The sequence below is a fragment of the Strix uralensis genome, chromosome 12 (genome assembly GCF_047716275.1).
Source record: "Strix uralensis isolate ZFMK-TIS-50842 chromosome 12, bStrUra1, whole genome shotgun sequence".
Lineage (NCBI taxonomy): Eukaryota > Metazoa > Chordata > Aves > Strigiformes > Strigidae > Strix > Strix uralensis.
This window is the reverse complement of record NC_133983.1, coordinates 5,106,179-5,128,037: the sequence shown is the minus strand read 5'-3', so window position 1 is coordinate 5,128,037 and position 21,859 is coordinate 5,106,179. Positions and strand designations below refer to the sequence as shown.

Genomic DNA, 21,859 nt, shown 5'->3' with positions numbered 1-21,859 from the left:
ATATGCATTTTGGCACTGTCTTAGTCTCCTCACAGACATTCTGTAGATAAACTGCCATCATTCAGCACCTCTGCTGACAGTAGCTGTTTGCTTTCTCCTTACCTCTCTGGCTACCTTTTTGAGAAATTCACTTGTTTAACACGAACAGAACAAGGACATTCTAGTGCTAAAGGCCGGGCTATAAAGTTCTCTAAATACCTGGACAGTGTTAATTTACAAAACTTGTCCAACCAAGTGAAAAGAAAGAGGTATCAGATCCTAAATGTCAGCCCATTTGAGGCATAGATGCCAAGCAATTTAAAGAACATGTCATGTTAATAAGATTGGAAGAACAGAAGGCCTGGCCTTAAAAGGCGTGTAAAAGGCGTGTGTTTGGTATCGATCATGGGAATCTTTGTGGTATCTCTTTTCTACAATAGCCGTAACTGTTGGGGGTTTTTTTCTGTTTGCTTGTTTGTTTTAATCATCCTTAGTAATTATTCACTGCATCAGCAGCAGTGTAAAGACTTAAGTGCAGGCCATCTGTTAAATATCCATGTCAGTCCCAGTTTCCTGCATAAATGGATCTTTGCTATTGTTACCTCCAGTCAGTAGTAAGACAATTTAGTAAGAAATGCCTTTAAAGTCACAGCATACTAGGAAGAAAATGAAACTGATAATATAGTTGGGCTTTCAGTTAAATGGCCACCCTAATTAAACGAAGCTCTCTTTTTAGAAACACTGTTTATCAGTCAACCTAACTTTATTTAGAAAGGAAGGATGAGACTGCTTCTATCAAGGACTTGCTGCAGGGAGAAGAGCAAGGCTTTATGAAACAATGCAACAAAAAAAAATAGCATTTCCTACTTCAGTACTAGAGGAGTGAGAAAGAAATCTAATATTTCAAGAAGTGTCATGTTAGAACCTACTTTTTCTCATCCTTCTTCCCTCCACCCCCACAAAAAAAGACATAGAAATAAATAAAACACAACTAAATACTGCAGTCAAACTTTTCACAATATAAGCAGAAGTGTTTAGCATTTATGAGCATCTTGGCAGTTCAGAAATTAGAATGAATGCACAGCAAAAAGAAAGCCATTGTTTTCCCTATATCACAAATATTAGTTGCTTTTAGAAACTATTTCCATTGCTTAACACAGTGAAAATACCAAGTTGTTTCTCTGCTGACAAAGACACTGAATCACAGGAGAAGCTGCAAGAGCCACACTTAAAGCATGGCTGCTTGCTGATAGTTTAGAGAAGTATAATCAATATCCATATGAGTCAAATGGCCACAGCCTTCTTAATTTCTTTTTTAAAATAATGTTTGCTATAGAAGTTTAAAGAAGATCTGATAACTGGTGATTAAACTACACACTTCCTATATGGAAAATTGAACATGGTTTTAAATGCTAAACTAGCACTTGGCAGCAACAACACCTTTGCAAGCACAGAGAGCACCTTCATTTCAGTTTCATGTTACCGCCATTCGATGATTGCTTGGGGGGTTGGGTTTGGTTGATTTTTTTTTTTTTTTTTTTTTCATTTCCAATATGCAAATACAAATCAGATGTCTAGCCTGAAACCTGCTGTTCCAAAAATCTTGAAGGGCATAGTGACAAGAAACAAGCTGCTCAAATCTCTCAACATGAGTAACTACTTCCTCTGCTTAATCAGCTTTAAATAAAAAAATCATGTTTCACTGGGAACACTTTTTATAATGTATCTAACATATTACTGTGGTTTAAAAAAAAAGTCAAAATTTTTCTTTTGTGTATAATTGCATTTTAGTTTCTGTACAAATAAAGCTAATAGACACAAATAGCAAACCACTTATTCTACATTAACATTATAATAATTAAGGAAAAAATCCAAACATAATTGCATACATAAATTAATGTTGATACAGTATGTTTTCCCAGCTACTATATCAAACCTGAAAGCTATACTTAGTTGGAAAATAGGTTTTTAAGGGTTACCAATTAAGGCAAATAAATGTCTCAAAATAAAACACGAAGGCAAAGCCAACTGAAAATTTTATAAATCATATCTGAATTACTGACCTTAAATATTTAAGTCAGTAGTCTTAGAAAAAGTAAACAAAAAACTCAACAGACCTCCACAACATAAATAATGTTTGCTTTTAAGTAACATTCACTATTTCAAAATTAGCATACTAGATATTTTCTTTGCCAAGAAAATAAAATATTTTAAGAAATTTTAACAAAACGAGTGTAGTATGGAAGTGCTACCTCATGACAAAATTAGTTCTGGAATTACAAAGCTGTTTAGCCTGACAGAGTATGACTTAAGATTATTTAAACAAAAACCAACAAAACCCCACAACACAATAAAAAAACCCAAAAAGCTCTGCCTACAAGAAGTGGCAGTCTGGATAGCAGTTACATAAATTCCTTTCAGCAAGACTCCTCAAAGTGAATCTTACTGCCTCTTCAGCCAACATTCAGGCTTTTTCTTCAAAACACACCAAAAAACTCCAAATCTGCTACTTAGTACAGAACTACAAAGCTGCTTTATCCATCGGTGCTCAAGCCAAGAGCATCTGGATTAGTCTTGATCCAGCATCTCCTGGAAGGTGTAACACATCTGGATTCACCATTTATAGCTTCTCTGCAAAGTCCAATATGCTTGCCAACGACTGGACTAGAGTATCTTTTTTAATTTTGTTGTATTCCTTTGCCCTTTACCAGTTAGAGCAAGCTGGGCTCTGTTCAGACTGAGTGAAAAAGGATTGCATAATTTAAAGGCAGAACCTCTACCTCGCTGTCTGCATAATGTACCCTTATTTTACACCCCCCCACCCCCCCAAGTTTGTGTGGTTCTTTGGCTTCTTGTTTTTCAACAGGATCTGATTGATGTCTTTAGGCTTTTCTAATCTCTACCTTGAATTTGCCCTTCTGTTTGGCTTCCCCTCTTCCCATCCTTTCTTCCTACAGGAAACACTTTCTAATTCGCTTGAAGCAAGGGATCAAAATGCATGAGGACACCTAGATATGAAATTCAAATGATATTACAGAAAACATTTGAAACCTAACATAATTTCAAAGTAATTTGTACTGTATGCTACTACTTAAAAGGTGTTCTGAAAACTAGTACTTTTTTCTGCTTAGGTCTTTGCAATAGTCAATCTGCACAAGCTGGTAAACTTTTGGACTGGAACTACATAAAAGCAGCTTCTTGATCTTTATTTGCCCCCTCTGCTTTTCCTTTCCCCCCCGGGTATGTTGGACCTTCTTTTTCCCTTAGCATATTTCAGCAAGTCTGCTCTCTGCCCAACTCCGCAGGCTGCTAACATTTCCCTGTATAGATGGTGCAATATTTAGGGCTGCAAATTGGCAAGGCAGCTGAAATGACAAGAAACAGGCAGTTGGTCATTCCTGTCCTTTCCCATATCCATCATCTATCCTGTGTGCTGTTGTATGCTCATCTAATAAAGGTCCCATTTCTTCCCCACTTGAAAAAAAAGCTAGTCAAAGTTAGACTCAGTCTAATTATGTGATGAGGCCTTGTTAATTTTTTTTTTCCCCACTGTTTTCAAAAAGTGTTCCTAGTGTGTTGGTTTACCTATCCCACTGTCAAGTTTTAGATTTAAATCTATCCTATACTGTTGATGTAAAACTTAATCTCTTCTGGTTTGCAGTTTAGGAGTGAGTTTACCTTGGATTTCATGGCTTTCTACACTGATGATATTTCTAACATGTACAACTCTATTTAACCATTTTTAAGGTATTATGTTAGGCTGTATTCAGCAAGTCAGGATGACCTTCTACTAATCCTCTTACATTTTGTTACTCATTGCATCTCTATTACATAAAGCTGGAGATTAGAAAATCCAGTTTGTGGATTTACTATAAATCATAACTAGAAATCCTCTAACTGTTTTGTGTACATAAAGCAATAAGTCTGCTTTGTCAAACATATTCCATGTAGAATTCTAAGCCATTTGCCTTCATTCATTTTAATAGTTCTGTGATAACTCTCTAGTTGATAAATTCTCTTGCTGGGAAGATCAGAGATTATTCTGATCTTTGCTAGAAAATTTGTATGTCTTTTAGAGGTAGCTTTTTACTGTAGCTACAGTTTAACTTCTGGAGAATCACAGTAGTAACTAATAAATATTGGAGAATGACTGTACTTTTTATATTTAAAACATGCATTAGCAGGTCATTCTTAATTAAGGCAGCATCCTGTCAGAGCACTGAAGCTCTACAGAAACACAAAGAAATACTGCATGTTAGAGTCTAGTTTAGTTATGGAGGAGAGTGGCTCAAAAACCCATCTTTTTGCCAGTGCAAATAAAACTTGAGATGTTCATATCAAACTCCAGGTTTTTTTACTGTCTCCTAAGCACAGAACAAAATGTTGCATCTTGCAGCGTGCCTGACATGGATTTGTGTGACAAGAACTAGCCTACATTGTACATGGAACTCTCCCGATATTCCTGCTGATAAAAGGCATTCTGAAAATTGTACTAGTATAAATTGTTTAGTAAGGTTGTGTTCAAACTCCTCCTTTCTTAGTATTCTGTATATTAAATATATATATTGGCAAGCAGTATGGAGGTAGCAATAAAAAGCAGTTTACAGTTCTAATTATTCTGATAAGTTTATGGGTTTCTGCAGTGAGATGTGGAGGTTGAGTAAGTAAGGTGATAAGGCAGAACCTGAAATGTGTTGGAAGAGAATGGGGATCTACTTCTAGAAATGGGCGTTATGAATGAAATGGAGAAGGATCCAGACCAAGTAGTAGATTAAAAGGCAAAGGTTGGAACAGTAAGGAACGGTGAAGAGAATGTTATCCATCTGGGGCTGTCAGCAGTTAAAGGATGCTATGACCATATCTTCTAGAGGACTCATTCACTGTGTTCATAAAATCTGTGCCAGCAAGGCATCTCATGAGAAGACCAGTTATAGACTGCTATGAGTAAAGAACTTCAGATAAATCCTCAGGTATCTATGACCAGCTAATATATGAAACTTCCTATTTGCCTCCGAGAGCTACGGAACACTTTGTAACTAATTCAAAGTAGAGCTAAATGAGTTGCACCACCACAAGAAGATTCCCGTCTAAGAATTAGAAGAGGTTAGAAACTCACTCTGTGAGTGCAAGTGGCACGTTTACATCATGGTGCAGACACTTGCAATAGTAGCAGCAGTGGAAGGACTTGGGCACACCCGCGTAACGCCGGCAAAAAGACACGCAGACACTTTTGCACCACTTTCCACTGCGCAGCGTGTGTCCTCTAGCTCCGAGGTCCATGCTTAATACTTACTACGTTAGAGTCATCTGTCTCCTTGTGTGAGAGAATGGGGTAAACATATGACTTAAATGAGTTGGTTTCACTGTGATACATAAATGCAGAGCGTGGTGTCATAACCATGACATGAACAGGGGTATCTGTTACCATGCCTCTGCGGGCACATCCAGTCTGTCTATACAGCTATAAACATAATGGGCACAGGAAAACTATACTCCTCCTAACATTTCATACAGCCTTATTTTATGAGTTAATTTTAGAAAAAGGTACTTCTTAATAAAGTTGGCACAGAACCTGAAATTACTACCAGTAAGCCTGTCTTATGGCTTGAAATGGTAACCTGCAAGGCAACCCACCACATCCTTCATAGTCTGCCATTGCAAACATGGCCTGCCACGTGACCCTCTGATCACAGACCAACAGAATCAGCTGGCTGCTCCACAGCAGAAGATGACTGAGGGTTAATTATAGCCTGGCAGCTTTTTTTTTTTTTTTTTGTTAGGGAAAGTTGACACTGTACTTGCTGGTCATGTGGAGTCAAAACCAGGCTAAATATACTGCACTAACCAATGGACTGTAGCTACAGGGATTCTTCACATAAATGCAGCCGATGGAGTTCTATCTGGGGCTGTCAAAAGAAAGCCTCTATCTGAGGAAGCATGTGCTGTACTATCTGTACTGTTCTTAGAGGTTTAGTGATGCTCATTACCTCTGTAAATAAAGCAATTCACTCATCTGTCCTCTAAAACACATGTATTCATATGTGGATGCAGCAGTAGTACCAAATCTCAACAGTTGATATGGTCTGCCATACAGTTATATCAAACTTCTTTTTGCAAAGCATACTAAAAACCCTCACTCGGTGCTACTTCAGCCACACTACAAACAATCATGCATTCTAGAATATTTTTGGGGATCTACTTTTCTAAAACCAGTACATCTTCAAGTTTAAGTCCCGTTGCCCATACAACCTACTTCAGTTCAGTAGTAGTGAAGGATACACAGGCTAAACTTTTAATCACGTAGTGCTACAAAAAATGAACTTGCTTGACTCCTGTAGGAAGAGATCCTGATAACCAAATGGTATAACTCCAGCAGCTTTTTGGTCTGCGTGTATCCATAATAGAACTCTAATTTTAACTTGACTTACTGCTTTGACCCAAATCTGGTGCAGATAATTGAGGGTTTAAAGTCGGGTGGTTTTTTTAACCTTTCTTTACTTAAGAGAGGAGCCTAGACAAAGAGGTGGATCATAAAAGTATGAATTTTTGGTCAGTTAAATAGATCTACAGGATGTCCATTTTCTTGATTTCTATTTCAATTTAATAGTGTTAATTTTAGTGTTACATTCTTTGGGTACAAAGCACATTTTAGTATTGCTTAAGGAAGTAGAAACCTTTCTCAAATGTTTATGAAATTGAGGTAGAAAGCTATTTTTAATGTATGTTTATCTGGTACCTTGAGTTCTATCTAACTTCAGTGTGCGTTGAACAAAATCTTTATGCTATGTTGCACACTTTAAAAGGCTGTTGCTTTATTTACCACATTTCACAAACAACAAATATTGTGTGCCTGAGGCAAGTGCATGCTTCATTCCAGAAGGTGCTGGCTGGAAACATGTTACATGTGCTACGCATGACACATTTTGTCAGGGATTTATAAAAGCAAAAACTTGATACTGTCAGCAGCTTTGTTAGAACATGCAAGAGCCTCAGAATCCCTCTATGTATGAAATTAATTAGAAAAATTTCTCATAATCATAATTCTCTGCTAAAGTGACAGATTCCTTATTGTATAAGCTATGCAGGGTTTATGGTGCAGAGACTGTTGCTAATTAACGCCACTGTTCTCTCTGGAGGCTTTTTGTCAGTGTGTTTGTTGTGTGCTCCTCTGAAAGCCTGAGCTTTAAAGAGGATTGCTGGTAAAAGTTTATTTCATCCCAAGGTAGTTTTCTGCCCATCTCCTTGGATTGATTAGATCTTTATTTAAATGTCACTTTCTTGCTGATTCTACCATAGTTGGTGGGAAAAAGTGTTCTTTTCTTAACCTATTATTTGACAAGAATTTGTCCTTCATCTATTCCTTTCCTTCAGAATGGCAGTGGACATTTTCATTGAAACCAAGATAATGCTTTCTGCTTCCTGTTTAAATACATGTAACTTTATGCTTTAAACAATTAAGCATAAGAAGTCATCCAAAATAGTAATTTGAACTACTTGAGTTTCAGGAGGAAGTAAGAATAGGCTCTTTCATTCTCCCAGGAGTCATCCCTGAGCAGGGCTTAAGTATCATGCTGGCAAAGCAAATGTGTGGCTCTATCCAGAAGGCACAAATCAGCCAGTTTCCAGTGTAATTTTGTTAATTGTATTAAAGTCCAATTTACTAAACTCGCAGCTCTGTCTTCAGCAGGAGAAAAAACCAAACCCAACCCCATATACTGTTGTAAGCTCTGTACAGTCACTAATCACAACTGAATAAACATGCGCTTGTTGGTTAAAGTAATAAATACACTATTCTATGTTCATTTTTCCTCCAGGAAAACCAGTTCAGTGGAACACAGTTCTCCACTTCCTCCTTGGTTTCTTACACTGCCTTGGTCTGATAGAGCCATCTATACCAGGACAGTATTTAGTGTTCTGACACTTCAAACTGTGTGTGGCCTGACTGCAGATCAGTACCTTGGGCAAAATGTGCAGATAGTTTGGCAAGGAAAGGGGAAGCTAACAGCCATTTACAGCAACAGCTTCCTTTGTTTAAAGGAGAGGAAAAATAAAAATAAAAATTTTACTTACTAGTACTCTTTTGCCTACCTTGTTCAGTGGAGGTGCTGTCAACAGACATAAGCACTTTTAATTTGATCGCAGTAAGTAAAGCAGATGGAGAAAATTGGAGGAATGTTCTAAACTAACACAAGTACTAAAATTAAATTTATGTAGTATAAAATTCGTGATGATACAACTAGGCAGACATCCAAAAATATTAACCATTACCTTTATGGCTCTGGCTGCGAACCGAAAAGTAACTAAATATACAAGATAAGTGATATTGTTTTTAATAGGCACTCTGATAATTTATAAATAGTTACTTATGTCAACATATGTAGTAGTTGTGAATGAAACTGGGTATTTAAAGTTAGTGCTATTAAAAGAAAACTGAAAGTCACTTCCTGGTTGAGTGAACTGTAACTTCTTGGTTTAGTCCAGTCAGTAGTTATGTCTGTCTTCTTCTCTGACACAGACAGTTTTATCTCTGACCTGGAATACCAGCCATCAGGTTCAACAGAGAAATGGACTCAACATTCAGCACTCATGTCCAACTCCTATGTGGAAAATCTAGAGGGTGAGTCTGCTTACTGAAACGCTTCAATGTTTGAAATTGGAGCACGAAGGAAAGGGGGAAGTGTTTTAAGTCTTAACATCTACAGGTGAAAAGTGCTATGTAATACTGAAGTACTGCTATAATTGGACACCTGTGTATTCTGAAATAATTGGAAATTCAGAAGTTGTGAACCAGGTGTACACTCATTCAGTAAAAACCTCCACTTAAAGTATATATAGCTGCCACAGAACTTCCTGAGTGCTGTAGGATCCAGTAGAACAACAGAGGAGGATATGAAAATCTTAAGCCAAATATGAGCAAGGTTGTAGAGTGGCCAGATCAGTTAACTATGAGAAATTTAGAATGTTCTTCCTTTTTTAAAAAAGATGAAGCATTGTCAATTTAAATAGATAGAATCCAGTGGTGTACACTACCAAGCTAAGGATTAGGAATACAGATTCATAAATAGATTTCTAGTTGAATGTGCATTGTAATTGGGAAAGATCGTCTGGATTTATTTTAAGATGCTTTCAGCTTCTATTTCACATACAATAATTACGCACTATGACTTTTTAAAATAGTAACTATATTAGAAATTGACTCATGGTATATTGGTTGTGTTTGTGTTTATACTCATTTTTAAGTGTTTTTCACTTGATTACAAACATGCCTAAAATGCCAAAGAACTATACGGCCAATTTTTGTCAATATATATACACACACATATATTTCAACACATATAACACGTTTTACTTTCCCCATAGATTTTTAAAGGGGGATACCTGTAAGCGTACAGTAGATTTGGGATTGTTAACAGTGAAGTAACCAAGCTGTGTATAGCCTTAATAAAACTCACACAATTAGTGTGTAGACTGATCTTAAATTTGCCCATGAGACTAAAATAAATCACGATGTTGGTCTTTTACCACCTTTCAAAAAATTGACTTAGTTCTGCTCTCCTTACCTTACTAGTAAATTTTTGCTATGTAAGTAGCTACTATTCAGAATGGTAAAAGTAGGAAAAGAACTCTGTACACTAAATTGATATTTCTATATCTTGAAACAGCAAATTGATTAGTAAAATACCAGTTATGGCTCAGATTATTTCTGTGTTCTAGTCTATATCCTGTGCAACTCAGAATCTCGTAGGTACAGAATAACTGTTGAAGATCAGAAGTTCTTGAAAAATGAAAAATCAATAATAACATAACCCCCAAATATCAGTATCATCAACTAAAGAGTGACACACAGATTGGCAAACCCCAGACAGAATTATGAAACACATGCCAACAGGTCCCTTTTAAAAAGGGCACACAAACAGAAAACCAGACCCAGAGAGAAATACTCTTACACACAAATGCTAGCATCTGAGAAATACAAGTGAGAAACATGGCATTTTTTAAAGTTTAAAATAATGGGTATTTTAGGTCTTGGATGTAAGAAAGATAGTCAGTGTGGTACTAATGAGAGAAAAATGTTTACACAGGGAAGTTAGTAGAATGGTTCTGTACCTTGAAGAATGCTTATGTCAACTCAGACAAGGTAACTGTACTAGTAGTACAGAATGCTTACAGATCTAACTTTCAGGCCTAAAATAGGAAGAGCATAGCTTCTAAATTATACTGCTGAACAGGAGAGCAACCATAACTCTAGTGTGCTGCAGGAGATCAGACAATCTGTAAAGGCAGGAAATACACTAATGGAATACTTGAGTCATCCTTTACAGAATGGGTACGTGTGATGACTGCTTCATGGAGCACTAAGTCATGAGAAGAACCCACAAGGGCAAACATCTCTTTATTTGGTCCAAAGGACCGTACAGGAACTGCTTAAAAAAAAAAAAAATTTTAAAAAAATCTTTCTTCATATGTAGCAGTTTCAGCACTACAGGCTATGACAAACTTCAAAAGGGGAACTGTAGGAAAACAATAAAACAAGAAAAAATAGGTGGTCAAGGATAAAATAGTTGCAAGCAGCCTGCAAACTATTTATGAAGCTTCAGATTAAGTGTACAACTACACTGCAGTGAGACTACAGGCTGCTTCCAAATGCAGAAAACAGGAAAAAACCTGAAAATTACTAGGTTAAATGTGAAACCTGGCCAACAGATGACAAATCAGGAATTCAGTTAAAATTAGATAAATGAACTTAGAAAGTTTTTTGTATTAATGCTCATAGTTGAGGAACTAGAGATTTTCATGCCAAAGCCCTTTGAAAAAGGGAGATGTTGTGGGACCTCTCTCAAGTAAAAAGGTTTCAGAACAAACAGATAAACAGACAGTGGCAATCGCCTCAACTAGGTGACATGCCAGACAACAGCTCTAAAAGAGTAAGCATCAGCTGAACTATTAACTGTGGTGTATAACCTCTTGCTTAAATCTGATTTGGAGCCAGGGCACTGGAAGTTAGTAAATATGACACTGCTGCTGCTCAGCTATTCAGAGTAGTGAAAACCAAAAACTGTCTAGAAACCTCTATAGGAAGACCTTGTGATTAATGAATTAAAGGAGTGGAAATTAGGGAAAGGGAAGGAAAAAAACCCTGCCCTAATTGCATACATACAGTAACAAGCTCTCCGAACTATTCTCATTTAAAGCCATCTTGAATTTAAAATGGATAATTCCATGAAAACTTGCTCGGTAGTGCTAAAAGTAGTCTTAAAAGGGTGGATAAATCCTATGAGTATTTAGGAAACCAGCAGAGAATGAAGAAATGCTACCATATAGTTCTGTTATGTGCCCACACCTTGTCCCTGATGTCACAAAAGCATCAGATGCGTAAGTGTTGTTTTGTGGGGTGTTTTGGTTAAGGACAACTAGTATGACCAACAAGTTGGAACAGAAGTTACGTTGAATCAGCTAGGACTCTCCAGGCAGAAAAACAAATTAGGAGACCGTGCTAAGTATAATAGAATGAATGGGTGGCATGGAAAAGGTAATGGACAGTACTTCTTGGGAGTGATGATAGTAAGTGTCCACCAAGTAATCATGCTGGAGGTTCAACACACATAAAAAGCATTGTGACAGCTATATGTAGTTAAGCTTTGGAACTTACTGTTTCAGACTGCTGCAGATGACAATTTTGCACAGACCTTACAGACCCCAGGGAGAAAAAACCACATGAGACCATTCAGCACAAAAGATACTGCCTCTGGCTTGGGTTTGTAATCTGAACTGGTTGGTTTGTAGTTCTCCATAGAAGTTTTCAGGCAGTATTTTTGACCTACAAAAACCTAAAATGCTTGGTAACTGTCTATTAGAGAGATTCACTTGTCCTGTAGAAAGTATAGATGCTGATTATAGATTACCAGCTTCCTGCAAGGGAAAAAAGTCACTTGCACTATTCCCAGAAAGGCCTTTAGGTTCAGGAATTGCTTATGCTTACTTTGTGCTCTAGTACAAAATATTTGACTCTTGGCATTCAGAGATAGGGGGAATTAAGTACAGAGCAATTTTGAAGTATGCTAGTATTTGTTTATCATTTGATTTAAAAAGATAATGCCTTTACTTCTGATGTTAGAATTTCAAACACCTATCCTGGAGATCATGCTACATCTAAATGTGGTTTTATTCTAACATAAAATACTGAGTAAGGTGGTACAGGTGCACAAGTTGGCTGACAAATGATGAATTGGTCTCACTGACAGGTTAATTTAAGGTGACATTGTAGAATTGATTAAACAAACCAGTGGGGAAAAAAGCATAGATCTTACAAACACATCAAAGCACCAGTTCCTCTTTTAAGAACTTGTTACTCCAAATTCGGGGGGTTTTTTTACTTTATCCAAAACACTCAGCAACTTATTATTAAAAGCACCAGCTTTCATGATATTGTCAGGCTTCATAACACAAGAGCCAGCCAACATAGGTAGCTTTTTGTAGGTGAGAATTTCTCCTGAGAGGCTGGTCAGTACTGCTGACAGGACTCAGCCCCGTTGGAACAGCTGATGATGCGGTTACTTCCCCTAGGTCTACATGTCACCTGCTGCACAAATGGCTGAGCTGTTCAACCTAATTTTAGTTTATCTTAAAACTCTGGCTTGCAAATTGCAACAGTTTTAAGACCTCTTCATGAACAGTCTGGCTGTCGATGCAGCAAACAGCTGGAGCAGTAACTTTATCAGCTGTCCCAGTGCAAGTCTTCAATGACCAAGCAGCAAAGCCTCAGCCTAAAAGATAAGGGCAGGGAGTGGGGGGAAGAGGCCTCCATGGAGCTGTGGCCCAGTTTTGTCAGCCTTGGTGGCTCGGCTGTCTTTCATGTGTGCAGTCAGTAGGGACTTAAAAAAGCAAAGAGAACACTATGTGAAATCAAAACAGTGAGAACGACCCAGTAAAACAGAATAGGTGGTTGCTCTTGTTTTACAAGCTTGACAACAGATCCAAAATCACAGCTAGTTATCTTCTACTCTGTTCCTCTGGTACTGATGTTAGTATGCTGCTTAATTTTCTGAAATCTTCATCAGCCTCCAGATGACTTACAGTGCTTTTTCAAGGCAGCATGTTCATGCTTTTTCGATGCAGCACAGAGGGGGAAAAACAAAATCAAAAAACCCACTTTGGAATACAACACTACAGTATTACCAGTATTGACAGGTCCAAATCTAATCTGTCTGTAGGAGAAGGTTTTCTCACCAGTGTTCTGTTCTGCACAATCTATTTTTAACTATTAGTATAAATTTACCAGCCAGCTTACACTATGTATAAATACTAGGGAAGAAAAAGGTGAAACTATTGCAACTAAAGTAACAGCTGAAATTCTGAAATCTGGGATAACTGCCAAAGATGTCAATTAAATAGACATAGGAAAGTTGTTAAAATAATTCCCATTTCACAGCCTGATTTGAGGAAAAAAAAAAAAAGCTGCATTTCGATCCATGCCATATCTGACAAACAAGATTTCAAAATCTAGTTACCACTTTTGTAGTAGAGGAATCTGCCACATTTCTATAGTGTGGTGTGTGCCACCCCTCCCTTCTGATCTCATCCAGTCATTATTTCCAGATTAGCAACCTGGATTGCTGGCACATAAAACATTTGATAACACTTTCGATGTTACCCACTCAGTTGACACTGATCATCCCAAACAATTTCAGGTGATCACTAGGTACTAAATACTAGCTAGACCTTTGTAATTATTTAGGACATAATATATTTCTGGTTCCTTCTCTTGACAGTTAAGGCCCAGGGTATGGGATCAGTGATCAGAACCCCTGGCACCAAACATACCAACTTGGGGGTGGGAAGAAAGTAGGAGATTGACAGTCAAGGTCCTATTCATCCAACTGTTCACTTCTATCTTAAATCTCATGAGATTGGTTCTCTTCAAAGAGGCAACAGAAGTGTAAACTGCACAACACCTATGAACGTGGCAGACAGACCATGGAGAACCTTAACATACTTGAGATCTCTGTTACTGAATTCCAAACAAGCTCTGCAGCCTTTCCCTAGAAACTTGTGCCAAAAAAAGAAAGGAAATGTTTTTTAAAAATAAGTGTATTAAAAAAGCCATGCATCTTGGTTTCCCAGTATCTAGCTGATAACTGAATGGCTTTTAAGGTTAAGCAAAAGGGTATATGAAATCTTTCTAGCTATGTTTCTAGGACAGTGTAGCTCATGCATCCCACAGTCAAAAATAGAAAAGGTGGGATAAAGTGTTCTTCTGCAAGTATAGAAAAGGAAGTTTTCTTTTGTCTGTAAAGCATCACCAGTATAGCCCGAGCTCTGTCCTTTCTCAGGACTGTTGATATTGACTTCCTCTCCCAATTTGACACCTAAGAACTTGGATTTTGCTAGACAACATTACAGAAAACCTGTGTTCATGCTCATGAATTAAGTTTTCAGTTTTAATCACAGACCACTAAATGTTCTGTGATTGACCCTGTGTGGAAGAAGGTAATGTGTCCTGCATTCAAATACTAACCTTTGGATTTCTATTTTAGTCTTTAAACTAATACAATTTTCTCCATCACAAGTTAATATAAAAAGGAAAATGCTGTGTGATTTCACCATCAGTCTTGTACCTTTCTATGCAGGATTTTAACTCTTCTTACTGACTACATGACTTACATTTTAAACTAATTTAATTTATACCACTCGCCTGTCAGAAAGAGAAGTTAATTATAATGATGCTGGTAAACACAGGATGTCCTTCATATAAAGCCAAATGCTTTTCCAATTTAGATACATGCAGGCATCTCATTATTTGCTGCCGAGTTGTACATCTCTTCAGTCAGCTGTTCCAAAGGTCTTCCAGGCTGCCTACCTTTGATAAATATTCAAGTTTCTTTACAACGTTTTTTTCAGGCTTTAAAAGACCAGCCTTCTCTAGAAAAGCTGCTTTCCTGGTTTAAACACCCACTCCTCCACCCGCTAGCCTGCATGCCGGACGGGTACTCCCCACTGTCCCTTCCGCTGCCTGTTGGGCACAACCCAGCCAGCAGCAGCCCCGGGCCTCGCTGGGCCTGACCACGTCACCCCAACACCGCCCTGCCCAGCTGCCTCAAACCTGGCAGCCAGGCTACTGCACCGCAAGAAGTTAGCGTGCTTTCATCTCAGCTGCTGCCCTTCTGCAGGCTCTGCTTGCTTTGAAGCATTTTTACCATCATCTGTACATAATCTAAACCAATGTATAGTCTTCCAGAGTCTGCAGGCTTTCCCTATCCATTTTTTACCTACAGACTTCCAGACAGCTGAAATGGGCACACTTGGAAGGTATAAAATAGGAAGATGTGTTAGTCAAGAGGCTATGGTCAGTGGAAAAGTGAAAACACACCTTTGCCAGACACAGCAGAAAAAGGATTCTGGCCTTTTATTTAGGCCTGCCCAGTGCTCTGACAAAACACTGATTTAGATACTACTTTTAAAAAAAAAAAAAAAAAGCACACTTGATTGGGTTTAAAAATTAGCAATCCTAACAAAATTACTGTGCCAAGTAAAATTACTCCACTAGCATTTTCTGTTGGGAAGAAGACAAGGTACTGAATTTCCCTTAGAAGTGGTAGATGTTTCTAATGTAAATCCATATAAACCAGATAAATCTGTATTGGCCACGTGCTAAAAATGTTGCCAAAAACATTCTCCAGCAGCAAAATGAAAGGTTATGACAGCCATAGCACTGAGCTATATAACAGCTTCTTGTAAACAAGTTGATGATTATTTAAAAAAACCCAAACCAACATAAACTCACCTGCAACTTAAATTTAATACTCTACATAATGAATTATGCAGAACTTTGGCAAATAAAACACCGCATGACCAGCTATTGTATTCACAGTGTAATGTGATTTAAGGAAAATTTACTGCCACATGGCTACATGCTATTCAGTTAAACACCTTTGCCTGTGGGAACTACAAAACATTGCAACAATATAGACCAGTTTGTTCTGATGTTGGCAGTACAGTCAGACATCTATCAAAACTTAAAGGAAGTAACCATCTAATAATTTCAAAATATAAAGGGTATTTAGCTATGTTGCTTTTTATGGTACCGCTCATCAAAGTTTTAGTAGTACTGAACAGCTGCAGTATTTGATTTGCACAAAGCAACTGTTCCATAGCACACAGTAGATAATAGCTGTTAGGGGTCCTGTAGTTAGAACAAGCTGATGAGTGTCCTGACAAACTGATGGAGCATAGTTCTGAGCAGTGAACATCTACATTTCAGTTAAAAAAAAAAAAAAAGTCTTGTTTTTTAACAGCTGTTTACTTAGGCATTGTGTTGGCATAATAAAAATACTTGAAAAAGTATCCTACCTGCAGTCACAATTTTCAGTGTCATAGTGCCAGTTAAATTCCTTGAATTAAAGATTTTTTTTTAAGCCAAATAAATTGCAAGTCTTGTAATCCTGGAGGGAACTGGTTATTATGTAGCTCATCTGAACTGTTTTAACCTTTGGGCTGCAATAATGTGTATTTTTAACAAGCTGTCCTTGCATGCATGCAAGAGAATACCATTGCCATTGATTGCCTTTTAGATAACAGGCACCTCCTGCATGGTTACATACGGGTATATGACATACGGTGATTTTAAAGCTTTCCTAAGTAAACTAAAAGAATATAGACAACACTTGTTTTCAGAGTTGGATTGTACATACATTATACGTACTTCAGAGCATTCACAATATTACAACATTTTCTTTCAGACCCATTCATGCTATTGCTGCATCAAAAGACAACGCTCAGACTGTTGAACACTATAAACAGAAAGAGCAATTTACACCACCTGTAGGTTGGTCTTGTTATGCTTCTACCAGACAGGAATGGTTAGTAGGAAGCTAAATCCTGCCAGGGAGAATTAAGGAAGCATTAAGAAGGGTGGTAAAGTATATCAATTTTGTTGTGTGAAGTTACCCAGTGGAGAACAAAAGAGCAAAAGCCTAGGTTCCAAATCTGTTAAGATTTTCAATAGAAGCAGCTTACCAGCAAAACAAGAAGTTCTTGTTTTTACTAGGAGTGGTCCTTACTCAACAAAAGGATCCCATTAAACGTCTGTTTATAGAAGGTCCAAACAAACTCCTGTCAGAGGCTTTTCTTTTATTACTATAATTCATCATATTCAAAGTCTTGCTGAAGAAGTGATGCTGTACATCTACTGATACTCAGTCGTGGAAAACAATATGATTGGCTGCCTCTCCAAACCATTAAGTTGTAGTTTATATTTTTGGTTATCATCTAATATTTATCAAAAATTTGTTGTTACTATTTAATGTGATATTTTTCATCTCCAATTAGACTATCATTCAGTTTTCTCAAACTTACCATTGCCCATTTTGTAAAACGGGCATTTATATCACTGCATTTACTCTTATCCATTAAAATAATTATTTTTGTCATCTTCCAAACTCAAGTGTACTGCAGTCAGTTATCCAGGCTTTAGAGTAACACGTTAAAATTGTCATTTGTTGATAAGTGCTACTTTGTCATACTCACAGTGGTTTCCCCTGAAAATAGCAACAGTTGATTAATCTTTGCTGAATTTGACACTCACACAGACACACAAACCAACACGACATGCGTATTAGTCAACCTTAATTCTTCCCTATAGAAAAGTTGACTGATAACTAAGGAAGATTTTGTAACTGCAGTTTCAGTAATGCAAGTATTCAGAAAACTGGCCGATTAAATAGGTATATAGTATTAAAAGAATATTCTATTAACCCAAATCCGAGTTCTGAGGAAGTTCTGTAAGTAGCTTGAAAGAGCCAAGAGTTATTAGAGTTATTTGTTGTGCCTGTGACACTCTTGAACAGAAAGAGTTCTGTGGGGAGATCTGTACTGAACTGACCTGTGCTGTGCCTTTCAGTTACCTGCTTGCCATGAATATGTATGTGCTTATTTTCTTCAAGTGTTCTAGGGACTCTCCAACATGGATTATAGTAAGTACAAAGTGTAATACTGAGAGAAACTAGGACACTTTTTTTTTTCCCCCTTGCTCACCTGTTACTGAAGTTAGGTTCCTCCTTCATCCTCTATTACTTAACTGCATCAAGGCTTAGGACTGAAATATTTCTTTTTAAAAGGGATACACTTTGGAAAGCATAATAACAGTCACTTTTAAATTTTTTTTTTTATTGTAGTGAATGAGATCATAGGAAGAGATATGTCACAGATCTCAGTGTCACATGGAACAGCAGTGGCCAGCCAGTCTGCACGTACGTGTCCTGGATCTCTGGAGACAAGAATATCTGATGGAATCCAGTAACGGATAAGCTTACAACTAAACATCCATGAAAACTTAACAGTTTTTCTGAATATTTCTTCGTCCTCTTCCTCTTTAGACTTACTGTGCTTCCAACTCTGTGGCCTTTATGAACTGGAACAGTGGATCCTTGCAAAGCCCTTTTAGTGGGTTACATTTTTGATGTAGAGACAGAGCATTTTAATTATAGTTCCTCAGATGCTGTAAAGAGACTTAAAACAGACACACAGAATCTACACCAGATATTTTAACTGTTTTAAAGTTACAAACAAGCTTTGCTTTTTGCATTTAAATAGAATACTTTTATATTGTAAGTGCTTCAGATGTGTGGAGATGTTAGTTTGCTCTTATAATATTCACAGTACTGAATGTGGAAAAAGATTTTAATACACATCTTCAGTGTGCTGCTTTCCCTTAGAGATAGTATAGTTTGTAACTGATGATTTGTAACACCTTTTGGTCATTTTGGAAAGCCTTTAAAGCTTCTATTGTTTAATTTTTTTTAATACGATCTTCCAGTGGCAAATCATACCTGTCATCTGAAGCCAATGCCATGGAAGCCATTGTGTATGCAAATACTGTAGTGTTTTCTTTCTTAGATTCATAGGAAGCAAAGCCAAATGTAGATCTGCACTTGTTTATAAACTGAAAATGTTACTTGATAGGCTGCAAAAAGACCATTCCATCATGAAAGTGTTGGGATAGAAATGACATTCCAAAATTTAACTTTTATAACTTTGTGGATAATCTTCCTGTTCTTTATTAGCACAGGCTCCTTCTTGAAATAGCTTTTTCTTAGAAAGTTACATTTGTAATCAAATTTGAGCGGTAGGATTTTAGATTAACGAACAGCAACATCAAAGCCATGTTAGATACAGGAGAAGTTTTAATATTTGCTGAGGATCTAAGTGTTCCTGTTACCCCTGCAGAATATGGTTTTGAAATCATCAATTCAGTGGCATTCAAGTTTTCCATGCAATAAATCATTTGATCACATCTGTATCTCTTACGTGCTGCATGCCTGACCAGGCCACTCAGAAGTCCTAAGGAGACGACAATTACAGTTCCTTAACTTTAAACTGTTTATAAATGTCAGTTTGCTAAGAAGTCATTTACTGTGAATTAGTGATTAGGTAGGATAATTTGCCCCTGTTTAACTGTAAAGGTGTGAAGCAGAAGCTACCAAAGAAATACACAAGATGTGCTCAAAGGATGCATTCCCCTTACCCAGGTAATCTGGTACATTTGAAACAATCTGTTTACACATAGCTATTAAAAATCTCAGGCCTCTATGATTAGAGCCCTAGGAGAGGATCTGAAACTGCCTGCTTAGACCATAGCATTTCCCTCCCCCAGAAGACAGTGTCGTTTACAGAGCTTTCTGATACGGAACATACAGGGTACAACAACCACACTAAAGTAAGATCAGAAATACACTGAACCTCAAAACATTTAAGATGGTAGTTTTAGTTCCTCGTTTGGGGGAGCCACGATGCTCTAATGAAAATTAAGAGTGAATACACTCCAAAATTTTGAAACGTAGAAAGGGTATTTGCATTGAATCTAGTTCAGACAATTGGGCACATGTTAGTGGTTTAGCACCTGTGGAGCACATGCCTCTCTCTGTAGAAGGTTACTATAGACTCTTAAAATCACAGTAAAATGGTCTTAAAGTGGATACCATTACTGAACTATAAAACCTGTAAGAGTAAACACAGATCCCACTGATGTTGCATTTTGGCAGGCAGTCATGGGGAAAACTTTCTATTGAGCCTTTTTCAGGCAAAACATTGCACCTAAGTTTAAGTCAGCACCCAAGCAATACCATGAAAGTAGCCATAATCACATTGTTGTAATAGCTGAATCATGAACTTTTAAAAGTGGGTGAAATTATAACTCTTCATCCTGTACTTCCTTTTAAAGAGTGCAGCCTAAGGCTACTATCTTGATGTTTCATAGTTATTTCAAAGAACTTAATGCAAGGCCACTATGTGCGTGCTGGGAATCTTAAGCATCCTTTTGTGAACGTATTGTTCAATGGTGCAAGTTTTAAATCTGCAGAAAAAAATTGGCAGGGCTGTAATCTGAAAAGTGTGATATTGTAATTGTCCCTCAGCGATGGTGCTTTACTCTGTCCTCTACTCATTTACGTTAAAGATCCTAGAAAACGATTCACATGCTCAGAAATACATCTAATGTTTTTAACACCTTAAAAAAAAAAACCACCCAAAAATCACACAACACTGTAAACTATGTAATTGTCTTCAGACTGTGCTGGTGGCAAGGCATGTTCCAGTTTTCATTCGTGTATTGGGTCTTTTGCATTAACCATTGTTTGTAGGAGAATTCTAACTTAAAAGCTTTTCATACTGTATGGGATTAATGCTCCTTTATCCTACTGGTACAGGCTCTCTTTGCAAGTTCTCCAAGTAGCTGGAATTCACACTGTACCTAAAATACAGGAGCCCAAACAATCCGGAGTTGCTATGCACTAAATTTTCTGATGCCTTTAAATACCTTGATGCCTGTAGACATAGAGACGCTTTCCTATTTAAAAATTAAATAAAAAAAAAAAAAATACAGCTTTGGATACTAAAGCAGTTTTGTATTTGCCTTGTAAAAGCTTCAATACAAGGGTCTTAATTTTATTTTAGCTTGTGTGATAATGTAGGTAAAGACTGTTAATCTTGTATAATTTTAGTGATATAAAAAGCACACAATTTCTATTGGACTATGCAAATTTCATTAAACAACAGAACCCGGCCACTGTTGATATTTTGTTGGCATCCACTTCCTTGCCCTTAAGTCCTTTCTTCTCCCCGAGTACTTTTCCAAAACTTTTTAATAATTTAGATTATCCTGAAGGAAAGCCTTAATGATGAGGTAACTTTTCTATAAGGAAGGTCAAAGATAAACATCAAAAACAAAATTAAGGAGTAGAATATTAATCCGGTGGGGGAGGGGGGGTAATTTCCAAAATTACCATAAACTAGCAATCTGAATTTCTGTACTAAAACTTTCATGTTATCAGGGGAACTGCCGTCCTTTTTAAACCAAAGAATGAAAATAACATGAAGTTTTGTTCTGATACAAACAAAGCTTTGAAACTCTATTTTTGATACTCATAATGGATGTCATTCCTTGAGGTTCAGAAATTGTTCAAATTGAAGTTTTATATTTAAAAATGTGGGACAATAAAGATTAAGTTCTAGATGTTTACAGAGCCTTGTATTGTAATTTCATGTACATTTTGTATTTTAAACATTTTTGTAAGTTATGATTGCAGTGCTACTTGCAGAAATAAAGGGAAAAACTTGCATTTAGGCTCTTAAATCATAGTGTTCAAATAAATAAAAAGAATGCAAATGCATTGTCATTTATTTAAAATGCAGACCCAAATGCAGAGTGGGAAGAAACTCCCACTTTGTGATGCAGTGGTCAGCAGCTGTGCTCAGCTGCGACACATGAAATGAGGGACAGTTACTACTCCCCCGGGAGAGCAGCGGCTTTGAAGCGATATGGTGAGAGTTTGGGGCTCAACTTAGAGCCAGCAACAGTGAGCCTATACACACGTCATGGGTGAGCATC

At 37.2% G+C, this 21,859-nt stretch overlaps 1 protein-coding gene across 2 annotated transcripts in view; it reads left to right on the top strand.

Moving 5' to 3' along the window:
- NFATC3 (nuclear factor of activated T cells 3) overlaps nt 1-21,637 on the top strand; it is a 76,156-nt gene extending 54,519 nt beyond the window's left edge. Inside the window, exons 10-11 of one of the 2 annotated variants that reach the window (XM_074881314.1) lie at nt 8,495-8,596; nt 18,150-21,637. In XM_074881314.1, coding sequence (XP_074737415.1) covers nt 8,495-8,596; nt 18,150-18,274 — 227 coding nt within the window. In that variant the 3' untranslated portion in view covers nt 18,275-21,637. The remainder of the gene's footprint in view (nt 1-8,494; nt 8,597-18,149) is intronic. The other variant, XM_074881315.1, reaches the window with a different exon arrangement.
- Nucleotides 21,638-21,859: the final 222 nt, after the last annotated feature.